A 17366-nucleotide genomic window follows, 5' to 3' on the forward strand; every position below is an offset into this window, starting at 1 on the left:
GGTGCAACTGGAGGGATGTCTGATCATTATCTTGTGGAGGCAAAGGTGAAGATTTGTATGGGTTTTCAGAAAAGAAGAGTGAATGTTGGGGTGAAGAGGGTGGTGAGAGTAAGTGAGCTTGAGAAGGAGACCTGTGTGAGGAAGTACCAGGAGAGACTGAGTACAGAATGGAAAAAGGTGAGAACAATGGAAGCAAGGGGAGTGGGGGAGGAATGGGATGTATTTAGGGAATCAGTGATGGATTGCGCAAAAGATGCTTGTGGCATGAGAAGAGTGGGAGGTGGGTTGATTAGAAAGGGTAGTGAGTGGTGGGATGAAGAAGTAAGAGTATTAGTGAAAGAGAAGAGAGAGGCATTTGGACGATTTTTGCAGGGAAAAAATGCAATTGAGTGGGAGCTGTATAAAAGAAAGAGACAGGAGGTCAAGAGAAAGGTGCAAGAGGTGAAAAAAAGGGCAAATGAGAGTTGGGGTGAGAGAGTATCATTAAATTTTAGGGAGAATAAAAAGATGTTCTGGAAGGAGGTAAATAAAGTGCGTAAGACAAGGGAGCAAATGGGAACTTCAGTGAAGGGCGCAAATGGGGAGGTGATAACAAGTAGTGGTGATGTGAGGAGATGGAGTGAGTATTTTGAAGGTTTGTTGAATGGGTTTGATGATAGAGTGGCAGATATAGGGTGTTTTGGTCGAGGTGGTGTGCAAAGTGAGAGGGTTAGGGAAAATGATTTGGTAAACAGAGAAGAGGTAGTGAAAGCTTTGCGGAAGATGAAAGCCGGCAAGGCAGCAGGTTTGGATGGTATTGCAGTGGAATTTATTAAAAAAGGGGGTGACTGTATTGTTGACTGGTTGGTAAGGTTATTCAATGTATGTATGACTCATGGTGAGGTGCCTGAGGATTGGCGGAATGCGTGCATAGTGCCATTGTACAAAGGCAAAGGGGATAAGAGTGAGTGCTCAAATTACAGAGGTATAAGTTTGTTGAGTATTCCTGGTAAATTATATGGGAGGGTATTGATTGAGAGGGTGAAGGCATGTACAGAGCATCAGATTGGGGAAGAGCAGTGTGGTTTCAGAAGTGGTAGAGGATGTGTGGATCAGGTGTTTGCTTTGAAGAATGTATGTGAGAAATACTTAGAAAAGCAAATGGATTTGTATGTAGCATTTATGGATCTGGAGAAGGCATATGATAGAGTTGATAGAGATGCTCTGTGGAAGGTATTAAGAATATATGGTGTGGGAGGCAAGTTGTTAGAAGCAGTGAAAAGTTTTTATCGAGGATGTAAGGCATGTGTACGTGTAGGAAGAGAGGAAAGTGATTGGTTCTCAGTGAATGTAGGTTTGCGGCAGGGGTGCGTGATGTCTCCATGGTTGTTTAATTTGTTTATGGATGGGGTTGTTAGGGAGGTAAATGCAAGAGTTTTAGAAAGAGGGGCAAGTATGAAGTCTGTTGGGGATGAGAGAGCTTGGGAAGTGAGTCAGTTGTTGTTCGCTGATGATACAGCGCTGGTGGCGGATTCATGTGAGAAACTGCAGAAGCTGGTGACTGAGTTTGGTAAAGTGTGTGGAAGAAGAAAGTTAAGAGTAAATGTGAATAAGAGCAAGGTTATTAGGTACAGTAGGGTTGAGGGTCAAGTAAATTGGGAGGTGAGTTTGAATGGAGAAAAACTGGAGGAAGTGAAGTGTTTTAGATATCTGGGAGTGGATCTGGCAGCGGATGGAACCATAGAAGCGGAAATGGATCATAGGGTGGGGGAGGGGGCGAAAATTCTGGGGGCCTTGAAGAATGTGTGGAAGTCGAGAACATTATCTCGGAAAGCAAAAATGGGTATGTTTGAAGGAATAGTGGTTCCAACAATGTTGTATGGTTGCGAGGCGTGGGCTATGGATAGAGTTGTGCGCAGGAGGATGGATGTGCTGGAAATGAGATGTTTGAGGACAATGTGTGGTGTGAGGTGGTTTGATCGAGTGAGTAACGTAAGGGTAAGAGAGATGTGTGGAAATAAAAAGAGCGTGGTCGAGAGAGCAGAAGAGGGTGTTTTGAAGTGGTTTGGGCACATGGAGAGAATGAGTGAGGAAAGATTGACCAAGAGGATATATGTGTCGGAGGTGGAGGGAACGAGGAGAAGAGGGAGACCAAATTGGAGGTGGAAAGATGGAGTGAAAAAGATTTTGTGTGATCGGGGCCTGAACATGCAGGAGGGTGAAAGGAGGGCAAGGAATAGAGTGAATTGGAGCGATGTGGTATACCGGGGTTGACGTGCTGTCAGTGGATTGAATCAAGGCATGTGAAGCGTCTGGGGTAAACCATGGAAAGCTGTGTAGGTATGTATATTTGCGTGTGTGGACGTATGTATATACATGTGTATGGGGGGGTTGGGCCATTTCTTTCGTCTGTTTCCTTGCGCTACCTCGCAAACGCGGGAGACAGCGACAAAGTATAATAAAAAAATATATAAAAAAATAATATATATATATATATATATATATATATATATATATATATATATATATATATATATATATATATATATATATATTTTTTTTTTTCTTTTTTGCTTTGTCGCTGTCTCCCGCGTTTGCGAGGTAGCGCAAGGAAACAGACGAAAGAAATGGCCCAACCCACCCCCATACACATGTATATACATACGTCCACACACTCAAATATACATACCTACACAGCTTTCAATGGTTTACCCCAGACACTTCACATGCCCTGATTCAATCCACTGACAGCACGTCAACCCCAGTATACCACATCAATCCAATTCACTCTATTCCTTGCCCTCCTATCACCCTCCTGCATGTTCAGGCCCCGATCACACAAAATCTTTTTCACTCCATCTTTCCACCTCCAATTTGGTCTCCCACTTCTCCTCGTTCCCTCCACCTACGACACATATATCCTCTTGGTCAATCTTTCCTCACTCATTCTCTCCATGTGACCAAACCATTTCAAAACACCCTCTTCTGCTCTCTCAACCACGCTCTTTTTATTTCCACACATCTCTCTTACCCTTACGTTACTTACTCGATCAAACCACCTCACACCACACATTGTCCTCATACATCTCATTTCCAGCACATCCAACCTCCTGCGCACAACTCTATCCATAGCCCACGCCTCGCAACCATACAACATTGTTGGAACCACTATTCCTTCAAACATACCCATTTTTGCTTTCCGAGATAATGTTCTCGACTTCCACACATTCTTCAAGGCTCCCAGAATTTTCGCCCCCTCCCCCACCCTATATCCTGGGAGCCTTGAAGAATGTGTAGAAGTCGAGAACATTATCTCGGAAAGCAAAAATGGGTATGTTAGAAGGAATAGTGGTTCCAACAATGTTGTATGGTTGCGAGGCGTGGGCTATGGATAGAGTTGTGCGCAGGAGGTTGGATGTGCTGGAAATGAGATGTATGAGGACAATGTGTGGTGTGAGGTGGTTTGATCGAGTAAGTAACGTAAGGGTAAGAGAGATGTGTGGAAATAAAAAGAGCGTGGTTGAGAGAGCAGAAGAGGGTGTTTTGAAATGGTTTGGTCACATGGAGAGAATGAGTGAGGAAAGATTGACCAAGAGGATATATGTGTCGGAGGTGGAGGGAACGAGGAGAAGAGGGAGACCAAATTGGAGGTGGAAAGATGGAGTGAAAAAGATTTTGTGTGATCGGGGCCTGAACATGCAGGAGGGTGAAAGGAGGGCAAGGAATAGAGTGAATTGGAGCGATGTGGTATACCAGGGTTAACGTGCTGTCAGCGGATTGAATCAGGGCATGTCAGGGGTCTGGGGTAAATCATGGAAAGCTGTGTAGGTATGTATATTTGCGTGTGTGGACGTATGTATATACATGTGTATGGGGGTGGGTTGGGCCATTTCTTTCGTCTGTTTCCTTGCGCTACCTCGCAAATGCGGGAGACAGCGACAAAGCAAAAAAGAAAAAATATATATATATATATATATATATATATATATATATATATATATATATATATATATATATATGGAGAAAAACTGGAGGAAGTGAAGTGTTTTAGATATCTGGGAGTGGATCTGGCAGCGGATGGAACCATGGAAGCGGAAGTGGATCATAGGGTGGGGGAGGGGGCGAAAATTTTGGGAGTCTTGAAAAATGTGTGGAAGTCGAGAACATTATCTCGGAAAGCAAAAATGGGTATGTTTGAAGGAATAGTGGTTCCAACAATGTTGTATGGTTGCGAGGCGTGGGCTATGGATAGAGTTGTGCGCAGGAGGATGGATGTGCTGGAAATGAGATGTTTGAGGACAATGTGTGGTGTGAGGTGGTTTGATCGAGTAAGTAACGTAAGGGTAAAAGAGATGTGTGGAAATAAAAAGAGCGTGGTTGAGAGAGCAGAAGAGGGTGTTTTGAAATGGTTTGGTCACATGGAGAGAATGAGTGAGGAAAGATTGACCAAGAGGATATATGTGTCGGAGGTGGAGGGAACGAGGAGAAGAGGGAGACCAAATTGGAGGTGGAAAGATGGAGTGAAAAAGATTTTGTGTGATCGGGGCCTGAACATGCAGGAGGGTGAAAGGAGGGCAAGGAATAGAGTGAATTGGAGCGATGTGGTATACAGGGGTTGACGTGCTGTCAGTGGATTGAATCAAGGCATGTGAAGCGTCTGGGGTAAACCATGGAAAGCTGTGTAGGTATGTATATTTGCGTGTGTGGACGTGTGTATGTGCATGTGTATGGGGGGGGGTTGGGCCATTTCTTTCGTCTGTTTCCTTGCGCTACCTCGCAAACGCGGGAGACAGCGACAAAGTATAAAAAAAAAAAAAAAAAAAAAAAAAAAAAAAAAAAAAAATATATATACATATATATATATATATATATTTTTCATTCATTCATACTATTCGCCATTTCCCGCATTAGCGAGGTAGTGTTAAGAACAGAGGACTAGGACTTTGAGGGAATATCCTCACATGGCCCCTTTCTCTGTTCCTTCTTTTGGAAAATTAAAAAAAAAAAATGAGGGGAGGATTTCCAGCCCCCCACTCCCTTCCCTTTAAGTCGCCTTCTACGACATGTAGGGAATACATGGGAAGTATTCTTTCTCCCCTATCCCCAGGGATATATATATATATATATATATATATATATATATATATATATATATATATATATATTTTTTTTTAATTATACTTTGTCGCTGTCTCCTGCGTTTGCGAGGTAGCGCAAGGAAACAGACGAAAGAAATGGCCCAACCCCCCCCCATACACATGTATATACATACGTCCACACACGCAAATATACACACCTACACAGCTTTCCATGGTTTACCCCAGACGCTTCACATGCCTTGATTCAATCCACTGACAGCACGTCAACCCCGGTATACCACATTGCTCCAATTCACTCTATTCCTTGCCCTCCTTTCACCCTCCTGCATGTTCAGGCCCCGATCACACAAAATCTTTTTCACTCCATCTTTCCACCTCCAATTTGGTCTCCCTCTTCTCCTCGTTCCCTCCACCTCCGACACATATATCCTCTTGGTCAATCTTTCCTCACTCATTCTCTCCATGTGCCCAAACCACTTCAAAACACCCTCTTCTGCTCTCTCAACCACGCTCTTTTTATTTCCACACATCTCTCTTACCCTTACGTTACTCACTCAATCAAACCACCTCACACCACACATTGTCCTCAAACATCTCATTTCCAGCACATCCATCCTCCTGCGCACAACTCTATCCATAGCCCACGCCTCGCAACCATACAACATTGTTGGACCCACTATTCCTTCAAACATACCCATTTTTGCTTTCCGAGATAATGTTCTCGACTTCCACACATTCTTCAAGGCCCCCAGAATTTTCGCCCCCTCCCCCACCCTATGATCCACTTCCGCTTCCATGGTTCCATCCGCTGCCAGATCCACTCCCAGATATCTAAAACACTTCACTTCCTCCAGCTTTTCTCCATTCAAACTCACCTCCCAATTGACTTGACCCTCAACCCTACTGTACCTAATAACCTTGCTCTTATTCACATTTACTCTTAACTTTCTTCTTCCACACACTTTACCAAACTCAGTCACCAGCTTCTGCAGTTTCTCACATGAATCAGCCACCAGCGCTGTATCATCAGCGAACAACAACTGACTCACTTCCCAAGCTCTCTCATCCCCAACAGACTTCATACTTGCCCCTCTTTCCAAAACTCTTGCATTTACCTCCCTAACAACCCCATCCATAAACAAATTAAACAACCATGGAGACATCACACACCCCTGCCGCAAACCTACATTCACTGAGAACGAATCACTTTCCTCTCTTCCTACACGTACACATGCCTTACATCCTCGATAAAAACTTTTCACTGCTTCTAACAACTTTCCTCCCACACCATATATTCTTAATACCTTCCACAGAGCATCTCTATCAACTCTATCATATGCCTTCTCCAGATCCATAAATGCTACATACAAATCCATTTGCTTTTCTAAGTATTTCTCACATACATTCTTCAAAGCAAACACCTGATCCACACATCCTCTACCACTTCTGAAACCACACTGCTCTTCCCCAATCTGATGCTCTGTACATGCCTTCACCCTCTCAATCAATACCCTCCCATATAATTTACCAGGAATACTCAACAAACTTATACCTCTGTAATTTGAGCACTCACTCTTATCCCCTTTGCCTTTGTACAATGGCACTATGCACGCATTCCGCCAATCCTCAGGCACCTCACCATGAGTCATACATACATTAAATAACCTTACCAACCAGTCAACGATACAGTCACCCCCTTTTTTTATAAATTCCACTGCATAACCATCCAAACCTGCTGCCTTGCCGGCTTTCATCTTCCGCAAAGCTTTCACTACCTCTTCTCTGTTTACCAAATCATTTTCCCTAACCCTCTCACTTTGCACACCACCTCGACCAAAACACCCTATATCTGCCACTCTATCATCAAACACATTCAACAAACCTTCAAAATACTCACTCCATCTCCTTCTCACATCACCACTACTTGTTATCACCTCCCCATTTGCGCCCTTCACTGAAGTTCCCATTTGCTCCCTTGTCTTACGCACTTTATTTACCTCCTTCCAGAACATCTTTTTATTCTCCCTAAAATTTAATGATACTCTCTCACCCCAACTCTCATTTGCCCTTTTTTTCACCTCTTGCACCTTTCTCTTGACCTCCTGTCTCTTTCTTTTATACATCTCCCACTCAATTGCATTTTTTCCCTGCAAAAATCGTCCAAATGCCACTCTCTTCTCTTTCACTAATACTCTTACTTCTTCATCCCACCACTCACTACCCTTTCTAATCAACCCACCTCCCACTCTTCTCCTGCCACAAGCATCTTTTGCGCAATCCATCACTGATTCCCTAAATACATCCCATTCCTCCCCCACTCCCCTTACTTCCATTGTTCTCACCTTTTTCCATTCTGTACTCAGTCTCTCCTGGTACTTCCTCACACAGGTCTCCTTCCCAAGCTCACTTACTCTCACCACCCTCTTCACCCCAACATTCACTCTTCTTTTCTGAAAACCCATACAAATCTTCACCTTTGCCTCCACAAGATAATGATCAGACATCCCTCCAGTTGCACCTCTCAGCACATCAACATCCAAAAGTCTCTCTTTCGCACGCCTGTCAATTAACACGTAATCCAATAACGCTCTCTGGCCATCTCTCCTACTTACATAAGTATACTTATGTATATCTCGCTTTTTAAACCAGGTATTCCCAATCATCAGTCCTTTTTCAGCACATAAATCTACAAGCTCTTCACCATTTCTATTTACAACACTGAACACCCCATGTATACCAATTATTCCCTCAACTGCCACATTACTCACCTTTGCATTCAAATCACCCATCACTATAACCCGGTCCCGTGCATATATATATATATATATATATATATATATATATATATATATATATATATATATATATATATATATATATATATAAGAGAGATGTGTGGAAATAAAAAGAGTGTGGTTGAGAGAGCAGAAGAGGGTGTTTTGAAATGGTTTGGTCACATGGAGAGAATGAGTGAGGAAAGATTGACCAAGAGGATATACGTGTCGGAGGTGGAGGGAACGAGGAGAAGAGGGAGACCAAATTGGAGGTGGAAAGATGGAGTGAAAAAGATTTTGTGTGATCGGGGCCTGGACATGCAGGAGGGTGAAAGGAAGGCAAGGAATAGAGTGAATTGGAGCGATGTGGCATACCGGGGTTGACGTGCTGTCAGTGGATTGAATCAAGGCATGTGAAGCGTCTGGGGTAATCCATGGAAAGCTGTGTAGGTATGTATATTTGCATGTGTGGACTTATGTATATACATGTGTATGGGGGTGGGTTGGGCCATTTCTTTCGTCTGTTTCCTTGCGATACCTCGCAAACGCGGGAGACAGCGACAAAGCAAAAAAAAAAAAAAAATATAAACGCACACATACGCACATATACATACATATACATATCAACATATACATACATAAACATATCAACATGTACATACACATACATATCAACATATACATACATATACATACACATACACAGACATTACATACATACACATGCACATATTCATACTTGCTTGCCTTCATCCAATCCTTTCGCTACCCCACCCCACAGAAAAACAGCAAGGTAGGCTAAGAAACAAATGAAGAATAGTCCATCCACTCATATACACACACACACATACAAATATAATTCTTTCTTAATATACTTAACCGCTGTCTCCCGTATTTGCGAGGTAGTGCAAGGAAACAGACAAAGAATGGCCCAACCCACCCACATACACAAGTATATGTGGTTTGGATGGTATTGCAGTGGAATTTATTAAAAAAGGGGATGACTGTATTATTGACCGGTTGGTAAGGTTATTTAATGTATGTATGACTCATAGTGAGGTGCCTGAGGATTGGCGGAATGCGTGCATAGTGCCATTGTACAAAGGCAAAGGGGATAAGAGTGAGTGCTCAAATTACAGAGGTATAAGTTTGTTGAGTATTCCTGGTAAATCATATGGGAGGGTATTGATTGACAGGGTGAAGGCATGTACAGAGCATCAGATTGGGGAAGAGCAGTGTGGTTTCAGAAGTGGTAGAGGATGTGTGGATCAGGTGTTTGCTTTGAAGAATGTATGTGAGAAATACTTAGAAAAGCAAATGGATTTGTATGTAGCATTTATGGATCTGGAGAAGGCATATGATAGAGTTGATAGAGATGCTCTGTGGAAGGTATTAAGAATATATGGTGTGGGAGGCAAGTTGTTAGAAGCAGTGAAAAGTTTTTATCGAGGATGTAAGGCATGTGTACGTGTAGGAAGAGAGGAAAGTGATTGGTTCTCAGTGAATGTAGGTTTGCGGCAGGGATGTGTGATGTCTCCATGGTTGTTTAATTTGTTTATGGATGGGGTTGTTAGGGAGGTGAATGCAAGAGTTTTGGAAAGAGGGGCAAGTATGAAGTCTGTTGGGGATGAGAGAGCTTGGGAAGTGAGTCAGTTGTTGTTCGCTGATGATACAGCGCTGGTGGCTGATTCATGTGAGAAACTGCAGAAGCTGGTGACTGACTTTGGTAAAGTGTGTGAAAGAAGAAAGTTAAGAGTAAATGTGAATAAGAGCAAGGTAATTAGGTACAGTAGGGTTGAGGGACAAGTCAATTGGGAGGTAAGTTTGAATGGAGAAAAACTGGAGGAAGTAAAGTGTTTTAGATATCTGGGAGTGGATCTGGCAGCGGATGGAACCATGGAAGCGGAAGTGGATCATAGGGTGGGGGAGGGGGCGAAAATCCTGGGAGCCTTGAAGAATGTGTGGAAGTTGAGAACATTATCTCGGAAAGCAAAAATGGGTATGTTTGAAGGAATAGTGGTTCCAACAATGTTGTATGGTTGCGAGGCGTGGGCTATGGATAGAGTTGTGCGCAGGAGGATGGATGTGCTGGAAATGAGATGTTTGAGGACAATGTGTGGTGTGAGGTGGTTTGATCGAGTAAGTAACGTAAGGGTAAGAGAGATGTGTGGAAATAAAAAGAGCGTGGTTGAGAGAGAAGAAGAGGGTGTTTTGAAATGGTTTGGTCACATGGAGAGAATGAGTGAGGAAAGATTGACCAAGAGGATATATGTGTCGGAGGTGGAGGGAACGAGGAGAAGTGGGAGACCAAATTGGAGGTGGAAAGATGGAGTGAAAAAGATTTTGTGTGATCGGGGCCTGAACATGCAGGAGGGTGAAAGGAGGGCAAGGAATAGAGTGAATTGGATCGATGTGGTATACCGGGGTTGACGTGCTGTCAGTGGATTGAATCAGGGCATGTGAAGCGTCTGGGGTAAACCATGGAAAGCTGTGTAGGTATGTATATTTGCGTGTGTGGACGTATGTATATACATGTGTATGGGGGTGGGTTGGGCCATTTCTTTCGTCTGTTTCCTCGCGCTACCTCGCAAACGCGGGAGACAGCGACAAAGCAAAAAAAAAAAATATATATAAACACCCACACACGCACATACACATACATTTTGATGTATACATACATATTCATGCACGGACATATACATATATATACACATGTACACATTTCATACTGCCTTTCCCATCGCCACCCTACCACACACGATAAAACATCCCCCCTCCAGAGAGGCAGCGCCAGGAACAGACAAAAAAGGCTACATTCGTTCACACTCAGTCTCTATCTGTCATGTGTAATGCTCTGACACCACAGCTCACTTTCCACATCCAGACCTCACAGACCTTTCAATGGTTTACCCCAGATGTTTCACATGCCCTGGTTCAATCCAATGACAGCATGTCGACCACGGTATACCATATAATTCCAATTCACTCTATTCCTTGCACACCTTACACCCTACTGTATCTTCAAGCCCTAATCACTCAAAATCTTTTTCACTCCATCCTTCCACCCCAATTTGGTCTCCCACTTCTTCCTTCCACCTCTGACACATATATCCTCTTTGTCAATCTTTCCTCACTCATTCTCTCCATGTGTCCAAACCATTTCAACACACCCTCTTCTGCTCTCTCTCCACCAAACTCTTTTTATTACCATACATCTCTCTTACCCTTTCATTACCTAGTTGATCAAACCATCTCACACTACATATTGTCCTCAAACATTTCATTTCCAACACATCCACACTCCTCTGCACAACTCTATATATAGCCCATGCCTTGCGGCCATATAACACTTGTTGGAAACACTAATCCATCAAACATACCCATTTTTGCTCTCCGAAATAATGTTCTTGCCTTCCACACATTCCTCAGTGCTTCAAGAACCTTGGCTCCCTACCCCACTCTGTGACTCACTTCCGCTTCCATGGTTTCATCCGCTGCTAAATCCATTCCTAGATATCTAAAACACTTCGCTTCCTCCAGTTTTTCTTCATTCAAGCTTACCTCCCAATTAACTTGTCCCTCAACCCTACTGAACCTAATAACCTTGCTCTTATTCATATTTACTCTCAACTTTCTTCTTTCACATGCTTTACCAAACTCAGTCACCAACTTCTGCAGTTTGTCACCCAAATCAGCCACCAGCGCTGTATCATCAGCAAACAACAACTAACTCACTTCCCAAGCCCTCTCATCGAAAACAGACTACACGCTTGCCTCTCTCTCCAAAACTCTTGCATTCACCTCCCTAACAAGCCCATCCATAAACAAATCAAACAACCATGAAGACATCATGCACCAGTGTCGCAAATCAAGATTCACTGAGAACCAATCACTTTCCTCTCTTCCTACTCATACACATCTTACATCCTTTGTAAAAACAATTTCACTGCTTCTAGCACCTTACCTCCCACACCATATACTCAAAACCTTCCACAAAGCATCTCTATCAACCCTATCATATGCCTTCTCTAGATCCATAAATGCTACATACAAATCCATCAGTTTTTCTAAGTATTTCTTACATACATTCTTCAAAGCAAACACCTGATCTACACATCCTCTACCACTTCTGAAACCACACTGCTCTTCCCAAATCTGATGCTCTGTACATGCCTTTACCCTCTCAAGCAATACCCTCCCATATAATTTCCCAGGAATACTCAACAAACTTATGCCCCTATAATATGAACACTCAACTTTATCCCCTTTGCCTTTGTACTATGGCACTATGCATGTATTCTGCCAATCCTCAGGCACTTCATCATGATCCATGCATACAATGAATATCCTTACCAACCAATCAACAACACAGTCACCCCCTTTTTTTCATAAATTCCACTGCAGTAACATTTGCCTTGCCGGCTTTCATCTTACGCAAAGCTTTCACTACCTCCTCTCTGTTCACGAAACCATTCTCCCTGACCCTCTCACTTCGCACACCACCTCCACCAAAACACCCTATATCTGCCACTCTATCATCAAACACATTCAACAAACCTTCAAAATATTCACTCCATCTCCTTCTCACTTCATCACTACTTGTTATTACCTCCCCTTTTTCCCCCTTCACCGATGTTCTCATTTGTTCTCTTGTCTTATGCACGTTATTTATCTCTTTCCAAAACATCTTTTTATTCTCCCGAAAATTTAATTATCCCTAGGGATAGGGGATTAAGAATACTTCCCACGTATTCCCTGTGTGTCGTAGAAGGCGACTAAAAGGGGAGGGAGCGGGGGGCTGGAAATCCTCCCCTCTCGTTTTTTTTTTTAATTTTCCAAAAGAAGGAACAGAGGGGGCCAGGTGAGGATATTCCAAAAAAGGCCCAGTCCTCTGTTCTTAACGCTACCTCGCCAACGCGGGAAATGGCAAATAGTTTAAAAGAAAAGAAAAAGAAAATTTAATGATACTATATCACCCTAACCTTCATTTGCCCTCTTTTTCATCTCTAGTACCTTTCTCTTGACCTCCTGCCATTTTCTCTTATATATCTCCCAGTCACTTACACTACTTATCTGCAAAAATCGTCTAAACACCTCTCTTTTCTCTTTCACTAACAATCTTACTTCTTCACCCCACCACTCATTACCCTTTCTAATCTGCCCACCTCCCACCTTTCTCATGCCACATGCACCTTTTGCACAAGCCATCACTGCTTCCATAAATACATACCATTCCTCCCCCACTCTCCTTACATCATTTGCTCTCACCTTTTGCCATTCTACACTCAATCTTTCCTGGTACTTCCTTACACAAGTCTCCTTTCCAAACTTACTTACTCTCACCAATCTCTTCTCCCCAACATTTTCCCTTCTTTTCTGAAAATCTCTACAAATCCCCACTTTCACCTCCATAAAATAGTGATAAGACATCTCTGCAGATGCCCCTCTCAGCACATTAACATCCAAAAGTCTCTCAATTAGCACGTAATCCAATAACGCCCCCCGACCATCTCTCCTACTCACATATGTATACTTATGTATATCTCTCTTTTTAAACAATGTATTCCCAATCACCAGTCCTTTTTCAGCACACAAATCTACAAGCTCTTCACCATTTCCATTTACAAAACTGAAAACCTTATGCACACAAATTATACCCTTAACTGCCACATTACTCACCTTCGCATTCAAATCACCCATCACTATAACCCAGTCTCTTGCATCAAAGCTGTTAACACACTCACTCAGCTGCTCCCAAAACACTTGCCTCTCATGATCTTTCCTCTCATGATCAATTGCATAGGTACCAATAATCACCTATCACTCTCCATTCACTTTCAGTTTTACCACATCAATCTAGAATTTACTTTCTTACACTTTATCACATACTCCCACAACTGCTTCAGGAGTAGCACTACTCCTTCCTTTGCTCTTGTCCTCTCACCAACTCCTGACTTTACTCCTAAGACATTTCCAAACCACTCTTACCCTTTACCCTTGAGCTTCATTTCACTCAGAGCCAAAACATCCAGGTTCCTTTCCTCAAACCTACTACCTAAATACACATACACATGTCATACATACACATGTACATGTACATATTCTTACTTGTTCACCACCATCCATTCCTGATGCCACCTCACCCCACAGGAAATGGTATAAATGCATGAAGGAAAAGAAAAAAAGTTCAATCACATGCACACTCACACTGTAATGTGTAATGCACTGAAACCACAGCTCCCTATCCACATCCAGGCCAAAGACCTTTTCATGGTTTACATGTATAATGTATAACGTATAATGAAATATATCATGAAATTCATAAATCATCATAGTTGTTCAACATAAGCGGATGCCTGATTAACAGAAAACAATTACCTGCAAATACAGAGGCTACTGCAGCAATGAGGAATGATATTGTAACAGCTGGTCCTGCTACATCTCTGGCAACTTTACCTGCGAGGACATAAAAACCAACCCCAACTGTTGAGCCAATACCCAAAGCTGTGAGGTCTATTGTATTCAGAACTCGAGCTAGGTTTCTGTCTTCAAAGGTAACATATTTTCGTCTTGTCAGACGATCAACGAAGCCTGGCATTTTTCTTGTGCTTACAAGGATTGCTACATTACAGTATCTGCTGGAGAGAAAAGAAATGGTTAAAAAATGGACATCAATATTTACATGGATGAATATCAAGATTCTTAAATACTGAATGTTTCAAAACAAATTATGGATAAATATTACATGGCTTTCTTTCAATCCTTACTTTCATTTACTCTTCTGTTTTACTAACAAGCCATCTGTAACAATAATGTTTCATGCTAAGTCCGAAATGAAGTAAGAAATGTAATGAAATGTGGATGGGTTATGAACAACACAAAAAAATGCATTGCATTAATGTCAAAAGTCAAGTGTTAAACTGTTTATGCCTTCTTTAGGCAACCTAACTGAAGTATTACACCAGAACCACACATCTCACCATATATCAATAGTAATTCCATCTTTTACATAAAATACAAAAGGGGATACCTTGTTCACTTTTGGGGAAAAGCATGCACTGCACAACTTACAACTGTATGTACACTGTTCTTTTCCTCCTCCCTCTCCAGTCATCCTTTCTTTCTATGTTTGATGAAAGAAATCTGAATATTCTGGCATAAAACAAAACAAAGTTGAAGGGTAAGGTGAGGTGTGGTTGGTTCATGAATATTCAGTGGGTAAAATCCAGAATCACTGAGGGGACAAGTCTGAAAGTAGTGCCATCTCTGATGAGGAATGAACTCTGGTACTGTGTCAGAGTGCAAAAACATGAGTTCAAGGATGATGTGGGTTAAAATGAATGGAGATTATGAGAGGGGTGACTTTGTGCTTATGCACCAAAAGGTGATAGGAGTCAAGCAAAAAGGAATGCATCATGGGGGAGATGAGTGAGCACTGTGCCAGTTTTGATGCAAGGGATTCATCTTGGTACTAGGGATCTCACTGCAAAGGTGGGTGATAGGGAAACTTTGGGTATAAACTGGGAGGCATTGAGGTCCCTGAAAAATCTTATCAAATTGTGAGGAGGAATCATAATCTGGAATACATTACCTGGTTGAAGAAAAAGTTCATCCATAACTACACTTGTGTCTTTTGGCATCATCAGACTATGCCTGTTTTTGTTTATGTCATGAGTAAGAAGTCACCTTTGGTGTAGATAATCGAAGTACAATTTCATCAAAGAACTACTTACTCAAGAAGAAGTTCATCTTTTCCCAAACCCTGATTAAAGGAAAGCCCTGAAGCTGCAAATGTCCCTGGACAAGGGATCATAGGGCTAGAAATAAATAATAATACATTGCCTTATGCCTGAGACCAAGCTGCTGCAGTACTTTGCTGAGTGACCATGCTGCTGGAAGATGTGGCACTTAGGCCTATGTAACTACCACATCCTGGCTAGAGTTGCCCTCTTTATTTCTCTAGCATTTCCTGATGGTTGCAGGAAATGTCTTGAGCCCCTGGTGCTTAAAATACTTTCATAAAGAGTATTCGGTTTATTAAAGCTTTTGATTTCAATGGTAATATTTCGCACTTTTCCATGCCTACCATGCAAAGAGGGAATTATTTTTCACTGTGAGTTCGGAGATATAAATTCCATGATTTTTCAAAATAAATTATGATATACCTCTCCCAGAAGTACACCAGAAAAAACAATCTCTTTTTTCAATCATTCCCAGTAATTCACATGCTTTACAGAATCAGACTGAGCTGTGAAAGACTTCAGCACTATCTAAATCTTGAAAGATGATTTTTGCATATGGCAGTTTCAATTTAGGACAGCATCATTGCCTTGAAACATGTCATCATTTGTTTTTCTTATCTTTTCTTTAAAGTCATGTGTGAGGAGGGCAAGGGCAAATCCCAGCAGCTCTTTTGTCATGTGAGAAGGAGATAAGGAAAACCTTGAGCATCACTACTGTAATGTGTGAGGCAGGTGAGGACACTCCCCAGTATCACTACTGTCATGTGTAAGGCAGGTGAGGTCACTCCCCACCTTTACTACTGCCATGTGTGAGGCAGGTGAGGACACTCCCTAGCATTACTACAGTCATGTGTGAGGTGGGTGAGGACACTCCCTAGCATTACTACAGTCATGTGTGAGGCATGTGAGGACACTCCCTAGCATTACTACAGGCATGTGTGAGGCAGGTGAGGACACTCCCAAGCATCACTACTGTTATGTATGAGGTATGTGAGAACACTCCCCAGCATTACTACTGTTATGCGTAAAACAGGTGAGAACACTCCCTACCATCACGACTGTCATGTGTGCGACAGGTGAGGACACTCCCAAGCATCACTGCTGTCATGTGTGAGGTAAGTGAGGACACCCCCCAGCATTAGGCTAGTTACACATTCAGATGCAGGCAATACAGGTAGTGCAGCACAGAGCAGGGCAGAAATCTGTAGATAGATAATTGAAAAATGCATCTTTCATAAGTGGCATTCTTCTGTGGCTCAAAATATTCTTGCAACTTTTTCATAATTGTCTTGGATTTCTTTTTATAAGCTTCCTCAACAGGCAAGGTGTTTCATATATATATATATATATATATATATATATATATATATATATATATATATATATATATATATATATATATTTTTTTTTTTTTTTCATACTATTCGCCATTTCCCGCGACAGCGAGGTAGCGTTAAGAACAGAGGACTGGGCCTTTGAGGGAATATCCTCACCTGGCCCTCTTCTCTGTTCCTTCTTTTGGAAAAAAAAAAAAAAAAAGAGAGGGGAGGATTTCCAGCCCCCCCGCTCCCTTCCCTTTTAGTCGCCTTCTACGACACGCAGGGAATGCGTGGGAAGTATTCTTTCTCCCCTATCCCCAGGGATATATATATATATATATATATATATATATATATATATATATATTTTATTTTATATTTTATTTATTATACTTTGTCGCTGTCTCCCGCGTTTGCGAGGTAGCGCAAGGAAACAGACGAAAGAAATGGCCC

General features: G+C 42.1%; 1 protein-coding gene across 5 annotated transcripts in view; it reads right to left on the reverse strand.

Annotated features, from left to right (window-relative positions):
• Positions 1 to 17366, reverse strand: part of LOC139767130 (uncharacterized) — a 273906-nt gene that overhangs the window by 202118 nt on the left and 54422 nt on the right. For 2 of the 5 annotated variants that reach the window (XM_071696149.1, XM_071696144.1), the window contains exon 2: positions 14231 to 14490. In XM_071696149.1, the coding sequence (XP_071552250.1) occupies positions 14231 to 14450 (220 nt within the window). In that variant the 5' untranslated portion in view covers positions 14451 to 14490. Of the gene's footprint in view, positions 1 to 14230; positions 14491 to 16644; positions 16797 to 17366 lie in introns of all 5 variants that reach the window. The other 3 variants (XM_071696148.1, XM_071696147.1, XM_071696145.1) reach the window with 3 other exon arrangements.

The sequence above is a fragment of the Panulirus ornatus genome, chromosome 59 (assembly GCF_036320965.1).
Source record: "Panulirus ornatus isolate Po-2019 chromosome 59, ASM3632096v1, whole genome shotgun sequence".
NCBI lineage: Eukaryota > Metazoa > Arthropoda > Malacostraca > Decapoda > Palinuridae > Panulirus > Panulirus ornatus.